General features: G+C 45.1%; 1 protein-coding gene across 1 annotated transcript in view; it reads right to left on the reverse strand.

The window, feature by feature from the left end:
* Positions 1 to 6,611: 6,611 nt before the first annotated feature.
* Positions 6,612 to 17,124, reverse strand: part of LOC146196433 (uncharacterized) — a 72,721-nt gene continuing 62,208 nt past the window's right edge. Inside the window, exons 9-12 of the mRNA XM_084597013.1 lie at positions 16,638 to 16,800; positions 15,640 to 15,807; positions 14,455 to 14,589; positions 6,612 to 6,719 (exon numbers count right to left, since the gene is read on the reverse strand). Coding sequence (XP_084453139.1) covers positions 6,612 to 6,719; positions 14,455 to 14,589; positions 15,640 to 15,807; positions 16,638 to 16,800 — 574 coding nt within the window. The remainder of the gene's footprint in view (positions 6,720 to 14,454; positions 14,590 to 15,639; positions 15,808 to 16,637; positions 16,801 to 17,124) is intronic.

Consider the following 17,124-nt stretch of genomic DNA (forward strand, 5'->3'; position numbering starts at 1 on the left):
GGAATGGCAATTTTTGCATATAGAAGCATATTTCCCCGGACTTCATGAAATGTACAATAGGCTGAAAGCTGACACCCCTAGTGGTCCATATGCATCTGTATTGCTTATCACAAATATAAGAATTGACTTTTGCAACATATCGCACTGTTCAAGCAATATATATCAACACTCGGTGGGATGGAAGCATTTAGCGCTCTATTTTGCCCAAGTTGCACAAGAAGGTTCACTGCAGCTATTTATGAAACACGCATATAAGCCACGAGAATGGCAATGTGAGTTGCCCTGTGCACGCGATGAAATTTCATAGGTCGCGCCATGTAACAACATGTATTCCTGTGTTCTTTGGCGAGGTATTTCTTTCTTGCCTGCCGATGATGATGTAGTAACTTTTTGTTTTCTGCGAAATTATTGCACTCTTGTGGAATGTTTATCGATTATCACTGGCAGAGGCTTTTCCGTCTTCGTAGAGTGTTCTGGCTAGTAAACGTGGTATTTATTGAAGAAATGTATCACGAGCAGTTAATAGTTGTAATTGTGATCATTTTTGTTCGTTTTGGTTGTTTCTTGCAGGAAGCTGCAATACATTTGGATTCAGGGTCTGGTTTGGTTTGGTTTGTGGGGTTTAACGTCCCAAAGCTACTGAGGCTATGAGAGACGCCGTAGTGGAGGACTCCGAAAATTTCGACCACCTGGGGATCTTTAACGTGCGCTGACATCGCACAGCACACGGACGCCTCTTCGTTTCGCCTCCATCGAAACGCAGCCGCCGAGGTCGAGTTCGAACCCGGGCAGCATGGTAATAAGATTCAGCCAACCTGCCAAAATCTTGCCTAAAAAAATAAAATATATGGTTAGTTGGACGTGTGACATCCTAGTTTAACAAAAAGCCTAAATCCGAGTGCATTATTATTTTAATAAGTGTTTTAGATCTGTTTTTTTAAGAAGCCTTTTAATTTTACCATGAATCAACAGGCCATAGAACACTGCCGCACATTATTAGTGTTTAGAGCACTTTGGAGAAATAAGTGGCTGAGTTTATTTTTTATTTATTTATTTATTATACCCTCAGGGCAAAGCATTACAGAGGGGAGTGGGAAAGTACATAAAAACACTGAAAAATGTGAAACATGAACAGAACGCAACAAATCGCTAAAACAAAAGAGGAAAAAAAAATCATTACAAGTGAATAATACAATATTAAACATTACAAACGGTAACAGCAGAACGAAACAGAACGAAACAGTTCATTGTAAAGTAGTAGAAGCAAGAGTTTGTACAAAAAAAGGAAGGAAAATATTTGTGCGAGAGCGTGGGACCCGGGGCTTGCGGAATGAATGACACAAACAGTAGACGCTAAGAGGAAATCAAAGAAAGCCATGGTAGGGTGAAGGGGCAGGTTAGAGACATAGTAAAATTAATAATAAAGTGTGTATATGAGCTCGCTACCCGCGCCCGTAATTGTCAGTAATTGCTTAACCCCGCTTACCGCAAGTGGCAACGGAAAGCTTACACGTCATGTGAAGTTTCTACTATGGTCAGTGATTAATTTCGCACTGAAATAAAATACTGTTTGTCTCTGACTTTAAGTTCTGTTACAGTTCAGAAGTGATCGTGCATCGATCGCATTACAAGCCGCATCGCTAGTCGTAGAACGAACCAGCGACCACGATCGCTTGATGCGCATAAGTATAATCGTGAACGCCCGCCGCGCAGGCCAACGCAGTCGCCTATGTGGGCACTTTCCCTTGTGTCCAGCGTACCTCATAGGCCGTCTCCTTCCCGCCGTGTACTCTTCCGCCTTGTCGGCGTCAACTGGCTCGATGACAAAAAAGCCTGGGGCCGCTTCGGGAGCCGTGAGTGCCAGCAGAGAGCCCACCCACATTGTCACGCGGAATCTGCTTTGCGGAAGATACAGTCAGCGAATGAAATACTGAATTCGCTATAGCTGGATACAGCTCAACAATGCGGCGGCAGATGCTTCTTGGATGAGGCGTTTTTGTAGCGAGAGCTACATTGGCCACAGTCTCGCCATTTCGCCATGCCTGTGCGAAAGAAGAAGAAGAATTTAGAAGAAGAAGAAGAAGAATTTAGAAGAAGAAGAAGAAGAAGAAGAAGAAGAAGAATTTAGAAGAAGAAGAAGAAGAAGGAGAAGGAGAAGAAGAAGAAGGAGAAGGAGAAGAAGAAGGAGAAGAAGGAGAAGAAGAAGAAGAAGAAGAAGAAGAAGAAGAAGAAGAAGAAGAAGAAGAAGAAGAAGAAGAAGAGAAGAAGAAGAAGAAGAAGAAGAAGAAGAAGAAGAAGAAGAAGAAGAAGAAGAAGAAGAAGAAGAAGAAGAAGAAGAAGAAGAAGAAGAAGAAGAAGAAGAAGAAGAAGGCGGTAGCTGGCAGCTGACATGGCCGAGCACTAACTGGACGTAGAGCTTCCCTAAAATACGTTTGGTAGGAGCTGCTAACTAAGGTCTCTCCTTTCATACGAGAGGGTGATATCACAATCAACCTGCCGAAACCCTGGCCTTCACGTTGTCCCTAGGCCACACAGGCACATTCATACGGCTTGGTTAAAACGGGCTTCATATGTTGGCTGGTAGCTTACGCTATTGCGTTATCGCAAAGGTGGGAGTGAAAACAGAAAAAGAGGTCCCGTAGTGGAAGACTTCGGACCACCGCGCGATAGAGGCTTTCGCCTCATCGCAAAAGTGCTCCCTTTGGCATAGCTACAGCTAAAACCATACAGTAAACTACTATGGGCCAAAGCCATGTCGAACCTAAGCGTAGTAATGCAGATAGCTCTCCCGTAACTCCAGGTTTAACCACAAGCTAAACTACAGCTTTTTTTTTTTAATTGCAGCATAAGCGTTTGTTTTGACGTCTTAGTCAATCGTTTTGCGCCTGCCATTCAACTGATATGCTAGGCCAGCGGGTTCAAGACGTACAAGGGGTTAACACCAACCCCATGGCATTAAGCCGACATTTTGTAGATGGCCTTTCTTTGAGATGCACTCCAAATGCCCTCTCAAACTCTCTACAAATTTACTCTGTTGTCAATTATGGGTATTTCTAGCCCCCACGTGCAGCCGGGCAGCCACAATAGGCCGTTTGCTTAACACTCCGAAACACACTTAAGCGAATGCCTTACGGTCCCTTTGGTCAACAGACCTGTCGGTGCCTTGCCAATTTCCCGGTTCTGTCCGCAGCAGTACGAAGAAAGCGATCACATGTGGGAAGGTAGAGATGCAGCCCTTGATGAATGCGTGCGAGGAGAGAAGCGGGAGTATAGGTCATCGTCCGGCACTCGCGCCAAGGGCCCTTTCTAAGCGCGTGATTGTGTGTTCTTCCATTCATGAGTCAGTACACACTTGAAGAGCAGACCATCCACACCGGCTGGATCTGCAGGAAGTCTTTTCCTCGCTCTCTGTAAGCCGTGATGTTTCTTCCGCGCGCCGCGACACGACCCCTAGAATCTACGCCAGGTCATGTGTAACGTTTTGAAGAAGTGCGCGCGTTCTCCGAGTAAGTCTTGATGCCGCTGGCAACGAGACAGCAACCTCTGAAGCCTCGTTCGAAGCAGTATGTGACCAGAGTGTTACACGCCGAGGGACGAGCTCTGTGCGTGAAGTCCGCCGTATGAGTTTTTGCATATACATAGGAGTGGCGGCCATGCTGGCGTTGTAGAGTGCAATGCGAGGAGGATCCTGTGGCATTTACGGTCGTGTGCATGCTTTGGAATTATCACATCTGAGTAGTTTTATACTTTTAAAAATGGTGAACAAATACTCCATCTGTAGCTCTAATAGCCCAAATTCAGCCTTAAATAAGCCCTACATATACTGCTCGCAAATACGTTGCCGTGCAAAAGGAACGAAGTACCAATACTTGTTTATGATTACTGACAATAATAACTAGCTATGTTTTTGGTTTTAAACTTAGTAGTTCTCGTTATCCGTATATAAAAGCAATTTTCTCTATGGATCTTTGCGCATCTACCTTGAGTTACATTTCCTTTTCGCATAATATATACTCTAGCCTTGTTATGCCTGTAAAGCTGGTTTCACCTTTGTAAGACTATTATTGCAAAAAAGCCTGACTACAAGGCTGTTGATGAATTGGGCTCGAACTGGAACTAGACGAGTCCTGCCATGTAAAAATTCATCCAACAAGAAAAAATTTAAGACGCCAGTAAAAAACTTTCACGACATGTACGCTCGAGATTCTGCGGGATAGGGATAGATGATAGTCAGTGATACGAGAGAGTCCTGCCCACAACTACGTGCGAGATTGCAACGAGCTGTGTCATCGACATCGATGTACTTACGGCGTCAAGGTTTATTTTTAGCGGCAGAAAAGTGTGCAGCGATCGCATTTACGGGAAAAATGTGTCAGCCGCTACCAGATTACTCTTCATGGAGTCGTAAAACGGCACGTCTCCGGGCACAGATTCTTGGGAGTAATAATTACTGACCACCGACTATCTTGGTCGAAGCATATTACTATGGTGACCTAAAAATTGCAATGTGGACGGGAGTGCTGATTTTGCTCCCTTTTACACGCAAATACCTCCCTTAAAACAGGAAGTAAATAAAACACTAATTTAACATGCAGTAAAAATAAGCTCCTTCAGGGTGTATGTAGGGGATACGCCATTTACTCTCTCTGGTACTTGAACTGCCATGCACTAACGGCATATTATAGCGGATATTTAAAAATATTTGCATAATGGCTTCCAGGAGAGACTCGTTTCACAAGGAGCAAATTGTGCGAAATTATGTTTAAAACGAGTCATCGAGTCATCCGGAGAATACGCCCTGTTTTCATGAACATTCTTAAAATTCGTGAAAAAAAAATTCGTTTTTGCGTATTTCTTGGAGCCTGCGTACACATAAGATTACCCGGAAGACAAGCGTTGCACGTGACCTATATACTCTAGAGCAATGAAAAGAGGAATGTGTCCTTACGTAGATTATAGCAGTCAGTTAAATCTTTGTAAAAACCGAGCTAGTTGAAAGGAATGTGACGCACATGGTGTTTCCAGATTACATAAACCTATAAGTTTATTAATTGATTACCTTGAACAATCCCAAATTTGAAAGGAAATACGAAACTAAAAACGCGTTTATTTCACACAATGTTTGTTCAAATTTCGAAGTAAAAAGCTCTGTTGCCTGTTAGAACTCTCCATGCGTTGACGTGCTTTGATCAATGACACGACACAATGGCTTGCATCTTTTCATTGATCACACAGCACGTCAATGCCGTGCAACAGTGAAAGTGAGCGAATCGGATGATCAGTAACGCCCGTGGACAGGCGACATTCGCGGCCGACACGTGTTGGTGGCAGTGGTGCCCAAATCGAACCCCATGCGCTGGCTGCCTTGTGGTACGTGTACACAATTTTGGAGCGATAAACTCCACTACGCCATGCTCCGTCAAGGAGAATTTTACTTTCAGGCCGCAGAAGCACTAGGGGTGTCTTGGCGTCATATTATGTGAAACGTTACAAATACTGTTGTTGTTGTGGCTGTAGGAAGAAGGAAAAGAAAATGCACAGGCCTGCTACTGGCTCTGTAGCTGAGCCACCTCCGCTGCCTCGTGCAGACAGAAGAGAAAATAGAGTAGAAAGAAAAGGAAGACGGAGAGAAAGACGCGCGCCGCACAACAGCAGTCGTCCACCACCGAAGCGGTGGCGGGTGCAATGACGGCCTACAACAGACAAAAATTCGGTGGCAGGATAACCTCCGCCGCAGGCGGCGGTGACCTACCTGCCTGCCGCTGCGTTGAGTCCTGCCTCGCCAGTTGTGGCCATGTGACTTAACACGTGACTCGCCGCTCTTTTAAATGTAGAGCCAACCTATCTCCCCTTAACAAGGAGGGGACATTGAAGTGGCTGCCTCGGCGACGACTTCTGCCACCGCTTCTGCGGAGACTAGGCCGTTGTTAAGAAGCTTACCAAGCGCCTGAAGAGAACAGACCAGATGATAGTTAAAGCCACGCGAAAGCTGATTTCTATTTGCGCATACGCCTTCGTTTATTGCGCCTTTTTGGGGAATGTGTGGAGGTATAAGGTAACACTGTTTCCAGCAAGGCGCCTTCGACACGAATACGTGTGCATTTTTCAAGCGACTAACTTTTCAACCTAAACATCACTGAACCTCGTACAATAAATCGCTGTCACCAGCCAAAATAGCACACTGCTCACTACATAGAAACATGCAATGCGAGGCGCGCGCTCGTTATCCAGCTGCATTGCGACGATAATAGTTGTAGAAGTGCACCATACGTCCGGGGGAACATATCTTGCGTTGTGAGAGTGTCCGACATGTGAAATATTGTACATATCGCATCGGTGCTTCGCCGCGTTGAACCTTGATGGGTGAACGCACGAGAGGCATACTTTTGGTACCAGTTCATACGTCGCATAATGAATGTCCTTAACAATGCTTGGTGGGAAGAAAATAGAGAGTCGTGAAAGAAGCCGTCTCTTTGATAAATTATAAGCGTAAAGAAGAAATTATATCCTACAAAACCGGATGCATCTATGATAGCTAGTTTGGAAATTGAACCAAAAAAAAAAACGCAACATGTCATTGCGGCTTCACGATCCGTTGGCAGCGAGGTGGCTCATTTCTGGGAGACGTCACTGAGTAGGAAGCCCATCCTGTCCATCACGTTCACGGTCACGATCACTGTACTCATCATGACGATCTTGGAGAAAAGCCCCAGCAAGAACTAGGTGGAGAAAGAACACAGATGAGAAAAAAATTGAGGGTGTTTAGTGAAAGCAAGGATGACTTTGCTGGCAAGTACCAGCCCGCAATAAAGATGGTAAAGGAGTTAAAAGCAGAGTACTCGCACAGAGTTTGAATAAACTTCTCGTAAAACGCAAGGAAGTTTCACGTAGAAGCAAAGGAAGAACATCTCGTCGTCATTTTCTGCGCTTGCATATTGTCAGCGTCCGTTGCACAAACCAGTAGGATTATCGATATTTCCATTTCCACTGGAACATCCTTTAGTTCAGAGCAGCTTGAATTAATTTGCATGCTACCTGAATTGTGTTCTGAAATACGTACCGACGGTAACCTCTAAAATTGTGCATGATTGGCATTTTTAGTTGAATTTGTGTATCTTTTTCGTTTCCCGTAATAATTCAATGCACGGTTAAATAACCTTTTCGTTCGCAGAAAGTGAAGCAGCACAGAAAGGAAACAATGCGCATATGGCACGTAAACGAAATACGGTTCCTGTGCGACCGGAGTCATATTAGCGCCCTAGAGCACGAATGCAGCAGTATATAAAAGCGAAGGCTTTACTGTCCTAGCGGTGCCGATTTCGCCGTGTCTGCACAAATAACCCTGAAAAGGGGGAGTGGAGCTGCGTAACCACGTTACGCACCAAGTGACTAGTCTCAGCTGCAGCCGCGCGCTGCGTCGTTGCCACGGCCACCGCGGCCCTACTGGCCCTACCACGTGACTCGCTATCGCCTCAGTCGCCGCGTTGAGCAGCACCTCTTATACTAGTGTAGGAGGATTCGCTTGAGCACAGCTTTGCCGCGCCCATATCGTAGAGAAATGATTGGGTATAGAACGGACACTTGGCGAAATCTGGCCCCAGGAAAGAAGCATGACTGATAACGTTAGTTCAGCATCACGATATGGATGGTGCTACCAGCACTGGTCGTGTGCGCAGCGCGCACACTGGTGCCCATAGAGAAACATGGGTGCTGCATGCACATACCAAAGCAGATTCTGGAAGGGCAGGGCCGTCTGCTCGGGCTGCGTGTTTGCTCGTGAGGACGGACTGCGTATTTTTAAAAATTTATTGGCCTTCTAAGCGGAACTACTGCAGTTTGTCGGGACGGCATGATGAGAAACGTTATTGTGCCGAAAAACCGCTGCATTTCAAGCAGTTTAGGCTGACCACGCCGGCCGGTTCCTTGAATTGCGCAGCTCGTGAACAGGCGCCGGTGCACACGTCATGGCCAGCCAGTTCGTGGCACCCCGGACCAGTTCGCGACACTCCGGCAGCTTCCATCAAAGGCAAGGTGAGAAATGGCTTCTGCTTGCAAAAACACGCTGCCTTTGAAGCAGTTCAGCTTAGCACTCTGACTGGCGCGGTTGTGAAGGGGATGTCTATGTGCTCAGTTATGGCGCAACAAGGGCTCGCTGGTTGGTGCGCAGTTAGATAAGAGCGAACTCAGGCCTGACGCTGTTTGCTTGGTTCGCCTAACGGTTAGTTTTGCATGGTTTTGCGTCGAGTTTTGCGTGTTGGGGTGTTTTTATGGCATTCACTAATGCACAATCTCTTTTAGATGATACGTGTTGGCCGGGTGAAATCTGAGCATCGAAATAGGAGGCTAATGAGTTAAAGACGAGCGTTCTCGCGTAGTACGTACGGGACTGTTTTTGTTAAGACGGTAGAAAAAAAAGGTAATATGCAAAAAGCTGAATAACCATAAACTTTTATGCCGAAGACTCATCTGCAACTAAAAATCCGCATTGCACACGAGCATCAAGGGAATACGCTTTAAAAGGCCATACAAAGGGAAACGGCGAATTGTTTCTAAACAGCTTGATACTAAAGAAGTGATGCGCCGGTAATTCCGTTCTGTCCGTGTCTGAAAACATGCACACCATGAACTTCAGCCTGGTAGCCCCTGTGTTGTTGCCGCTCATTTATCAGATGTTTTGTCGAATGAAACACGTAGTCGGCTGTCAATGCAGCTTTTAAAACCAAACATTAACATTACTGTTAAGGATCTTCGCCGTGTAGGCTGATATGTGTATTTTACGTGGGTACGCACGCGAGGTTTGATAAATCGTGCTGACCATGTTCGTAATTTCATTCTTTTACGGCTTTCTCTTGTTTAATCTGTTTATACAGTTTCGATAAAAGGTGTATCACGATGACAAATACTTCTATCGTAAATTTTCTAGCTGATGTCCGTGTGCGGCACACTCTGCTGTGTGCGCTGGTGAAACAATCGGAGCATACGTGCAAGAGGTCCGGACCAATCTTCCGCATCCCACGAGTCAATAGGTTTGAGCTTTCACTTTTGGCTTGTCATTTCCCGTGACTGACGTGCACATCAGGTATTTCTACAACGATATAATTGTTGATCAACCCAAAACATGTGTTTATAGGCAAGAAATAAATGTCCGTAAGGTTTCCTGAAATATTAAGATCAGTGCGTATTTTCATACTCTAACAAATTGACTATGTGATAACATTGCAAGCTAAGCTTGGTTGGTTAATATCGTTTACCCAGGCTATAACGCATGCGTAATAGAGGGACCATGTTTATATTGAAATTATTGTGCATCGTGGCTATGAATTTACCGAGTGCTAGTTATATTTTCATCGTAAAATGAATCCAAAACATTTTGTAACACGAGTCTGAATGTTTTCTAGCTTAACTCTTCAAACTTTCTGAAAAAGGTATAGCTGAGGAAGAAAGACGTGACCACCTGCTGGAATTTCGCTACCAAGGTCTTACTGAAATGCACATGATGGTGTGGGGAAGGAGTGCGCATTTAAGCTCAAAGCAATGTGGCACCCACCGCAACTTGTATCGTATTTACTTGAAATTTGTGCTTAAGATAAAATACAGGGTACTCTGAGGGAGCCGCGAGTGTATTGTGAGCGATGCAACGTATGTCTATTTTCTTACGAATCGTCTGCCATACTTTGTATATCTGCATGTCATGCTGCATTTGTCTACCTATGCATTGTTTCTTGCGTTGAGTAATGATTTCGTCACATTTTAGTAATGTACGCGTCATATGATGTATCCTACGTTTTGTCTCTCTTCCTGGTTACTTTTATGGACCAAATTGTGACATATATGTACGGGTTTTGTTTTTGTATGAAGCAAAATAAATGTTCATTTCACAGAGCACCTGACATCTTTTCTGCAATACTGCTGTTTGGCAAATGTTTGGAAGCAGCTGCGTTGATGGCCAGTTAGTAGTAATTGTAACCTGATTTTATATTTAAATGCTGAAAATAAATAGAAAAACAATACCACACTGTACAGAACACAAATAATGCGCCAACTGGGCACTGCAGTAAGGCAGCGCATTTGGGCATTCAAACTGCGCGCCTTTAACCGAAAGCGGATGTCAGTCAGTTGGGCTACTAGGCCCTAGGGAAGTGTCCGCTCTTTACCCAATAATTTCTCTATGTCCATACCACATGACTAGACGCTGGTGCAGCCGTGCTGCGGCATAGCCACCGTCTTGATGCTGTCTTCGCATGCCTAATAACAGGCACACCGTCTATACACTGCCTTCCCAGTGCCTAGCAATGGACGAAGCAAATCGGCCGGAGCCGATGTTCTCGAGAGTGGGTACTCGCTGATGTCGGCCGAACCTTGTTATCCGGTCGCCAGTGCCAACCTTGCGACGGGAAGTAACTATCGATAGAGGGCGTAAACGCGTAAAATGGGCAGCTGAAACAGATGAACACGAATTTCGCCTGGCTGAACGGGAAGTTAAAGACAAATAACAATGCGTGCCTAGCCGGGCCTAATGACAACATCAAAACTAAATCAATGCTTAACCAGGTAATACAAAAACTTTCGCTTGCATGACCAAGGTGGGGTGTATCCAGGGGTTAAGTGCTTCGGTGTCAACCCCCAACCCCGCAAACTTTCTGTATACCGCCCCTCACCCTCTTCGCCTCTTTTCGGCCTTGTTTTCACCAAACGTTTGGGTCATCGGCATATAATTAATCCGAAAAATATTTCTGGCTACGCCACAATAATCATGGTAGCTGAGCTAAGCTGCAGCCATTTCGTGTTGATCACTGCGTGCGGCCGACAACCAAATCACTTTCAACTCTATCTGCACACAAGCATTTCAACACTGAATGGTTCCCTCATTAGCTTCTGGTGGCATGGCGTTAAGGCCGGGCAGTTCTTTCATAAGTGCGGTGGCTTCAAATCCGGGTGTAAATAAAGTCGCAGATATCTAGATGTAACTAGGGGGAAAGGGACTAACGGCAGCCATGTGCCGGTCACTGAACGTGTTCATCCGTGGCAGTTAACTGAGCGAGCGAGTGGCATGTTTGCAGGCTTGCTAAAACCAACTTGCTCTCCTTGTCTAACAGGGAGAGTAAGGCTAGCAATGAAGGTGATTGCAAAGTGGCTTACACAATTGACAGCCAGCTGGAAGAACCTCAAAGGGGGCTCCATGAACACCTACAGCCTTCTCGTAGACAGTAACCAACTCAAATTATCCCCTGTCCATTTCAACGCTGCCGTTTCGTAGGCGGAGAAAGCGGCGAAAAGAATATAAAAGGGCAGGGTTAGGCACACGGTAAGATTGTGAGCGAAAGTCAGTAATATGGTTAATTCGAGGCGCGATTCGAGCTTCCCCGCATCGAATCTTATAATCACCACATAATGAAAATTTCAAAGCTGCATGCCATATTTCTATGGTTGTTTTTGCTACCGTCAATGTTTACTCTCCTTGGTGCGGTACTCTGCCGATGTCGTCGTTTGCGACATGTCCAATTGGATCACTATCATGGCATACCAGGTTATCACAACGCATTTATGCAGGCATATCGGCTGTGCAGCCGACTGCACTGTAACCTGCAAAAGCTGGGGAACCGTCGACCTGGATGGATGGATGGATGGAATATAGGAGCGTCCCCTTTGAAACGGGGTGGTAGCAGTAGCTATCATGCTCATTTTTCTCCATATATCTTAATTATTGATTCAGAATGGTTAACTAAACCATCATTCTATTTATTAAATTTTGCTCCTACATTACTAACATTATGTCACTTCTCTGCTTTTAAGCCACCAATCTTCCAGCCGTTTTTTGCCAGTTTCCACCGCCGGTTTATTCACCCGGCCACTGTTATCTCTAAACCCCAGAGCTTCAGGAACAGTGACTGCGCCTGCATCAACTTCCGGATGGATACCATTGCATTCGAGTATAATATGGTCAATTGTTTCACTGGAGTTTCCACATACAGCGCATGCGTCATCTCCATTGTTAAACTTCTTTTTGTAGCTGCGTGTTCTAAGGCACCCTGATCTAGCTTCAAAAAGTAGGGCACTGCCTCTTGAGTTATCAAAGAAATCTTCTTTCCTGATCTGCATTTTCCACTTTCGGTATAATTCCACAGTTTTTTTTTTCCATCGAATTTATCCAATTTTTACCTTCTGTGTTTTTCACCTGTTGCTTAATGCTCTTTATTTCTCCGTCCTTGTTACTAGCATACTTACTAGTTAGTTTCCTAGTTCTTATCCTCCATTTTTGTCAACGCTTTTTAGGTACAGGTATTTAAATACCTTAGCTGCCCATCTGTTACTGTCCAATTTCCTCAGGCGTTCTTCATATAATATTTTACTCTGAGCTTCCCGTACTTCGAAAGATGCCCAGCCCATATTTCCCTGTACCGCCTCATTTGTAGTTTTGCCGTGGGCACCTAGTGCTAATCGTCCAACGAATCTCTGATTTGTTTCTAATGTCCACTGTACCTCTGATTTTAGGCACCAAACCGCATTTCCGAAAGTAAGTCCGGGCACCATAATTCCTTTCCAAATACCCCTCAATACCTCATACCTATTGTATCCCCACAATGCCTTATGCTTCATTATCCCGGCATTCCTTCGCCCTTTGGCCTTAAGTGATTGCTCATGCTTTCCAATGTATGCCAATCCTTCGTTTATCCATACCCCCAAATATTTATATTCTGCTACTCTAGGTATTTCAAGGCCTTGAATTTTAAGACCCTGATCAGTTGAGCCGTTGAAAATCATCAGACCCGACTTAACTGCGCTGAAACTGAAGCCTAGAGCGTCCCCTTCGTCTCCGCAATACTTAACTAGAGTTTGCAATTCTTCCAGACTCTCAGCTAGCAGCACAATATCGTCTGCATACATCAAACCGGGGAGGCGCTGCTCTACCGCCTTTCCACCTAATCTGTATGACAGGTTAAAACCTAGGTTACTGTCTTGTATCCTCCGTTCCAGGTTTATCATATAAAGCATGAACAGCACCGGTGATAGAGGACAGCCTTGTCTTAATCCTTTGCATACTTTGACATCCTCCGTACTTCTTATCCCTTCCCACGTAATTTCTACTTTGTTATCCCGGTATATTTCCTGTAGGAACTCTATTATCTCATAACCGCTACCTTCTTCTTTTAATATGTTCCACAGGAGTTCTCTGCTTACGTTGTCGTACGCCCCGTTTATGTCCAGGAAGGCCAAATACAAAGGTCTATTTTCCACTCTAGATATTTCGATGCATTGGGTAAGCACGAACAGGCAATCATCTAAGCGCCTACCATTTCTAAAGCCGTTCTGAAGTTCTCCGAGTATCTTGTTACTTTCAACCCTTGCTTGCACCTTTAATTTCACCGCCTGCATGGCTAACTTGTACATTACAGATGTTATGGTAATCGGCTTGTAGGATTTTATGTGCATCCTTTCTCCTTTCCCTTTATAAATCAAATTCATTTTACTCTGCCGCCAGCTGTCCGGAATTTGCTTATTCGCTATGACTGTTTCCAAAGCTTTTAACAACGTTTCCTTACCTTTTGGACCGAGTTCATTAATCAGCTTGATCGGAATTCCATCTATTCCTGTAGATGTGCTTTTAGGAATATTTTGTTCTGCCTTTTTCCAGTTTAGATTGGTCAGTTCTAAGGTGCTTTGTATTCTGCTACCTTGTGTTGCTTCCTGATTTGCGGAGATTACCCTATCGTCGTTCTTAAAGGACTCGGCTATAACTGATGTAATGTAGTTCACTGCGTTGTCTCCCTTTAAACAATTTCCCTCGTTATCTTGAATCCGATCTTGCTTTCTTTGATTCTTCTTCCCTAGCCAGCTTATATGGTTCCAGAATTTTCTTGCTCCGCCTCTAGAGGCATCGTGTATATCAGCCATCCAGCGATCGGTGGACTGTCTTATTTTACTTTGGATGAGGGCCTGCACTTGAAGTTGCTTTTGTCGATATGATTCCCATTTTTGGTCGATTTTCTCCTGAGAAGCCTGTGCTTTCTTTGCCATTCGGTGTTCCCTTGAAGCAGCCCGTCGTTGTTCAATAGCTTCCCTGATTTCCTTATTCCACCAGCTCCGTGGCTTCCTCTTTCCATTCCAGCGGTTTGCAACTTTAACCTCCTGAATTTTATTCCTTATGAGTAGTTCTACCTGTTCATAATCCCAGTCTTTCATGGGGCTTTTCTCTATTGCTTCCTCTATGTCTGCTGCTATCTGCGCTATTTGATCGTCGTTTAATTTTGCCTGGTACACCATCTGGTACACCATCAGCGCGACCCAAGTGGCCATGTTGTCATCGACGACATCATGTCATCATCGACACAGTCTGCTCACATATGGTGGAGGACAAGACAGTAGCTTCATTTAGCTTTCTCATTCAAGCCAAACTCCTGCCAGTTCATCAATCTCAAATAATACCGAAATGTAAGCAAAGGTGGTGGCACCCACCAGCTTCCAGAATGTCACCCGGGACAGACCGTGCAGGAGGGCCATGGGCACCGACGAAGGCATGATGACGTTGCTAGAGGCGCCCACGACCACCGGGATTGCGTAGTAGGAGAGGTACATTTGCTTCATCTTGGACTGCACGGGAGAAGGCGCGAAATAGGAATACAGTGAGTGAAGCAGGCAGCGGAAGTGGTCATTCAACCGCGCCATAGCGCAAAGAATAGCTAGGCTGTATCGCTCAAAGCAGGGTGAAAGTGACTGACAGAATACTTTCTTTTCGTGATGTATTTATATGATCAACGAACGTAATATAATCGCTTGTTACCGATGATGAGAGACGTAGTCGTCTACGGTGGATTGCTTGTATGCGTATTTGGAATGACGCGCAATGGGAAGCGAATTAAAGAACTAAGCTGATAAAAGAGGGGCTAGCTAATACAGACGATGCATACCATACAGTCCCTAAGCTTAGACATCGCTGAGCCGAGCCCACTCTCCCTGACGGTAGCATCACAGACTTAAAAGCTAATCAATTTCTTACGCTCGTTGTGCTGCTAGAAGCGGATGATTGCAAAAGGCTGATGATCAGGGATCAAATTAGCCGCATCAGTATGCGGATACCAGCAGAAATGCATCCCAACAGCTGCGTAAACTTTAGGCTATGGCGCTGCTTTATGAAAAATACGTTCGCCTATTTTTGCACAGCAACTGGCAGATAAAAGATGCTCGTCTGCAAGGTTCGCATGATTGGTAAGATCACTGGCGGTAGAGTTGCATTTGTAGAAAACCCCAGAGTATTAATAACATTATTGTTAGTCAACCTGGGACCTGTTTTGTACATGCGCTGGAAGTAGCTGACGAACTGCAAATGCCGGCTTAAAATCAGCTTTGACGCCACTCGTGCATGGGCTCATGTTTAAAGGGACGAAAGCTACTAATAGCATGGGGCTTCCCAGCTTTGCTGTTTGAAATTCCTGACAATGCAGTTGTACCTAAGTTGAAAAGCAAATACTCTCCATATTTTCCCGCGATAAAATAACGACTCTATCCAGTGTTTTCCTTTGCTGCCGTTTTACAATCCCGACGAAAAGAAAATGATCAGCAGAGAGCGTAACCACCTCGCTCTTAGTTATTTTTGTCGCCTCTGTATTTTCATCAAAATGAGACGTGACGATGTGCACTCACAATGTGAGCGACCACGGGTATCATTATATCGACCAGCACTTGTTTGTCCATTGCCTCTGCCAAGACTGACGCGGCAAAAGCCAGGAGGGTCTGCGCCTCTAGCGCGGATTGTTCCTCCCAAAATGACACGGGCACCATATTGAACGCCTCGATCAGGATGGAGTGCACCTGCGTGCAAAGGAAGGTTGAAATAAAGATTTTTTTATATGTATGCCCTTGTAAAGAGAATGGCACTTTTTATACCGGAAACAGCTTATATTTTTGTACCGCTGTCTATGCGCAAATCTTGTTTTGTAAAACAGGGGCCATCTTGTCGCGGGTTCCCAAATACAATTTCGCCTATCTCTTTACTGAGTACAGCTCTAAGGCTCAACCTATTGTCTTCAGTCCCTCTTAAAGAACGGAAATCAGCGGATGAAGTGTGAATTATTGCCACTATCAGCACCCCCACTTATTACTACCAATGAAGAGCCCTTGGTGCTAAGATAAGTCGGCATTCATTAGTGAACACGACCCAGTGAACAGCTGCATAGCTGGAGAACAGAGTAAAATGCCGCAAGTACCCAACGCTTACCACATATCTACATCAATAGTCAGCGAGCGTGCAAGGGAAGCTTCTTTTCTTCTTGTAGAAGTTTTGTTCATTGTTGTCATTAAGTTTTCATGAGGTACACCAAGCTGGCTCTGTCAACATAACACAGTATATCACGCCAGCCACTGGGATGGATGGTGAAGCAAGTCTGAGGGCTGCCAAAGAAACAGTTCTGAACCAAATCGGATTCAGCTCCAAATATTATCCCAGTTGCGTCATCTTTGATTCCAGCTTTGCGGTAGTTTGACCCCTTATTTCTTGATCTTAGAAGTTTGTACCACCATAGAGGGTGAGCTACCACTCTCTTATGAAACAACCTTGCTCGCGCAGGTTCAATTACGCGCGAATAAATCCTCCAAAATGTCGCTCCCTCCACTGCGACCGTTACGCGCAGAGCGCAGCGTACCTGCACCAGCTCCGACGCGACGTACGTCGCACCGAGAATCAAGAGGACGCCCCATGGAAGCATGTCCCAAATGTTCCGGAGGAACTCGAATGCAGCTCGCAGGCCCGACGTCAGTGCGCTCGTCAGGAGAATCGTCGAAGCCAGTGCGACCACCAGTGTCATCCTGTATACGTACGACGGAGTATTCGATTCATTGGTGTGCTAAATAAGGTGGCTTCGCTGCAGATATTCGGACGATCCCGCTGCCACCGAGAAACCTTCCTAATGGCTTCCCACAGTCGTCACAGATATATATCTAGGTACCGCGATCATCAATAAAATATTTGCCTTAAATCACGTGCGCAAAAGTAACCAGTGGAACGCTTCGGATCCCTATGCTTGTAATTCTCCATCACCATTGAGGGATTTCATCGTGTGCCACTGAAGTGTTGTGGCACCACTGTCTCCCTGAATAATTTTGCGTGCGTGCTAGAAAGCAGCCTGCAAT

Source organism: Amblyomma maculatum, chromosome 3 (genome assembly GCF_055883805.1).
Source record: "Amblyomma maculatum isolate TAMU_Amacu chromosome 3, ASM5588380v1, whole genome shotgun sequence".
Taxonomy (NCBI): domain Eukaryota; kingdom Metazoa; phylum Arthropoda; class Arachnida; order Ixodida; family Ixodidae; genus Amblyomma; species Amblyomma maculatum.